Source organism: Hibiscus syriacus, unplaced genomic scaffold (genome assembly GCF_006381635.1).
Source record: "Hibiscus syriacus cultivar Baekdansim isolate YM2019G1 unplaced genomic scaffold, ASM638163v2 tig00110472_pilon, whole genome shotgun sequence".
NCBI lineage: Eukaryota > Viridiplantae > Streptophyta > Magnoliopsida > Malvales > Malvaceae > Hibiscus > Hibiscus syriacus.
This window is the reverse complement of record NW_024062752.1, coordinates 873154-875643: the sequence shown is the minus strand read 5'-3', so window position 1 is coordinate 875643 and position 2490 is coordinate 873154. Positions and strand designations below refer to the sequence as shown.

The window sequence follows — 2490 nt, the reverse complement described above, 5'->3', positions numbered from 1 at the left end:
GACAAACTGTTCATTGGAATAAGAGACAGCAAATATAGACAAAGAAAGATACCCAATGATGTCATTTCAACATCCTAAGTCAAGCTTTTATTTCATTTCCTAGTACTTCAAAGTTGCCGGAAATTTAAAATTATAATTTAATTAATAAAAAGTTAAAAGAGGATATAAATGGATTGTAACTAATTTTTTTTTATAAAAACATAATTTTCAGATTGTATAAAATTATATTTTAAATTAGATCTAAAAATAATATTTTTTTATAATATATTTGGTTCAATACTCATAAATATATATATAAAAAAGGAAAAAACATGACTTCATTGATGACTTCTTTTTTATTATCATTGGTATGGTTTATTGATCTATTAATTTTAATCGATACTGTAAAAGACAGGACGAACTTTATAATTCAGTTTGTTCTATTCGCAAACATCAAAATTCAAACTTCCAAATTGCTAAAAAAATATAATGTTTCATCCTAGTAGACTAATTGATTATTGATTCATTGTTGACTTTTTACACCTCTATAATATATAATTTAATATTTTTAAATAATTTTTTATATTTAAAATAATCAATTATTATATTGAAATAGTTAAATAAATATCCGAATTTGAATGACTAAAAAATTGATAGAAACGTAACCAATACGTGAAAGAGCGTAGAAAAAGAAAAGATAAAAGGATAAGGTTATCATTACTCTCTATAATGGATATTTTTCTTCCAACAATTAAAAAAAAGGAAAAAAATGTGAAATACAGTGTGCCATTATGATTAATTAATCCACAGATAACTGGAATAACACATTGGTTTTTTTTCCTTCCGGGCTGCAATTTGATTCTGACATTTCTTGTTTTACCAAGCCTTCCCACACCAAACCACATCCCAACTTGTTCAAACTTTTAATATTTTGTAATAATTAAAAAAAGACAGATATTCATTGAAAAAAGAACAGTAAACATGCAAGAATAAGACACGGTTAGGATGAGGAATATGAATAAAAATCTCTACTTTATTGCTTTGCGTAGCTTCTTAGGCCTAATAATGGAGGTTTGCAATAATTTCAGACAGAGTAATACTGTTTAATGACTAATCAAATTAGATAATCAATAGATAAAAAGACAAAGAACCCCCTCAATGATGCCAAACCAGAAAAGAAACCAGCAGCTTCCACTTTCAGACAAAATGATAATTCGTGTCAGAAAACAAACTACTAACTAAAAGAAAAGAAATTTCAAAAGATAAGAATACATTGGGGTCCGAGTATCCTTATCTTCTTTACTTTAATTTAATGTCCAAATCAAACTGAAAAAAGAAATCATATAAATAGTGATTAAATTAAACCCATATCTACTTTCATTTCCATTTTATTTATTTTTGTCATCAGATTCACCTTGTGTTACTACGAAAAAAATGTTGGCTATTTTTCACAAGGCATTTGCTAATCCACCAGAGGAGCTGAACAGTCCATCTTCTCACAAATCTTCAAAGAAGCCTAAACAGCCTGAAGAAACCCTGAATGATTTCCTTTCTCATCACCCTCACAACACTTTCTCCATGAGCTTTGGGAACGCTGCGGTTTTGGCTTACGTCCGCCATGAAAGTCAATCTTCAATCAATCAGAGGTAACAAGTTTAGTTTTTTTTTTGGTTTGGTAATTATGAAATATCAACACCTTTTTTACAGTTTCGGGTTTCTTCTGTTTTGCAGGTTGTTCTGTGGGTTTGATGACATATATTGCCTCTTCCTAGGGAGCTTGAACAACCTGAACATGTTGAATAGACAATATGGGCTTTCCAAAGGGAGCAATGAGGCCATGTTTGTGATTGAAGCATACAGGACCTTAAGAGATAGGGGTCCTTACCCTGCGGATCAGGTTGTCAAGGATCTCGATGGAAGTTTTGCCTTTGTTATCTACGACAGCAAGACTGGAACTGTGTTTGCTGCACTGGTAAAATAAAAAAATCATCATCCCAAGTTGAACTCTTGATAATTTAAAGCAAAGGGTATACCAACTTTTGATTTTTATTTTCAGGGCTCTGATGGTGGAGTTAAGCTGTACTGGGGAATTGCAGCTGATGGCTCTGTGGTGATATCAGATGATTTGGAGGTCATCAAAGAAGGGTGTGCCAAATCCTTTGCTCCATTCCCAAAAGGTATCCTATCCTAAACTTGTATTTAGTGTAATTATTTTGTTGTTACAAATCAGAGAAACGATGATGGATTTGGGAATGTGCAGGGTTCATGTTTCATAGTGAAGGGGGGCTGATGAGCTTTGAGCATCCAATGAACAAGATAAGGGCAATGCCGAGAGTAGACAGTGAAGGAGTGATTTGTGGTGCTAATTTCAAGGTTGATGTTTACTCTAGAGTTAACAGCATTCCACGAGTGGGAAGTGAAACTAATTGGACTGACTGGGCTTCCCATTAATTATATGGAAAATTACACATAAAAATGTTGCCATCCCATGGATGTGTTCTTTCAAAGCTT

The 2490-nt window shown here is 32.2% G+C and overlaps 1 protein-coding gene across 1 annotated transcript; it reads left to right on the top strand.

Moving 5' to 3' along the window:
• The first annotated feature begins 1359 nt into the window (after nucleotides 1-1359).
• On the top strand, nucleotides 1360-2490 carry LOC120127953 (stem-specific protein TSJT1-like). Its single transcript, XM_039145754.1, has 4 exons — nucleotides 1360-1625; nucleotides 1711-1951; nucleotides 2036-2156; nucleotides 2240-2490. The coding sequence occupies exons 1-4, from the start codon at nucleotides 1414-1416 to the stop codon at nucleotides 2428-2430; spliced, it is 765 nt and encodes a 254-aa protein (XP_039001685.1). The 5' UTR covers nucleotides 1360-1413; the 3' UTR covers nucleotides 2431-2490.

Bases quoted from the DNA above. Each gene is read 5' to 3' on its own strand.
- LOC120127953 (XM_039145754.1), top strand. From the start codon at position 1,414: ATGTTGGCTATTTTTCACAAGGCATTTGCTAATCCACCAGAGGAGCTG. The intron at 1,626-1,710 runs GTAACAAGTTTA...TCTGTTTTGCAG, and splicing joins CAATCTTCAATCAATCAGAG to GTTGTTCTGTGGGTTTGATG. The intron at 2,157-2,239 runs GTATCCTATCCT...GGGAATGTGCAG, and splicing joins CTTTGCTCCATTCCCAAAAG to GGTTCATGTTTCATAGTGAA.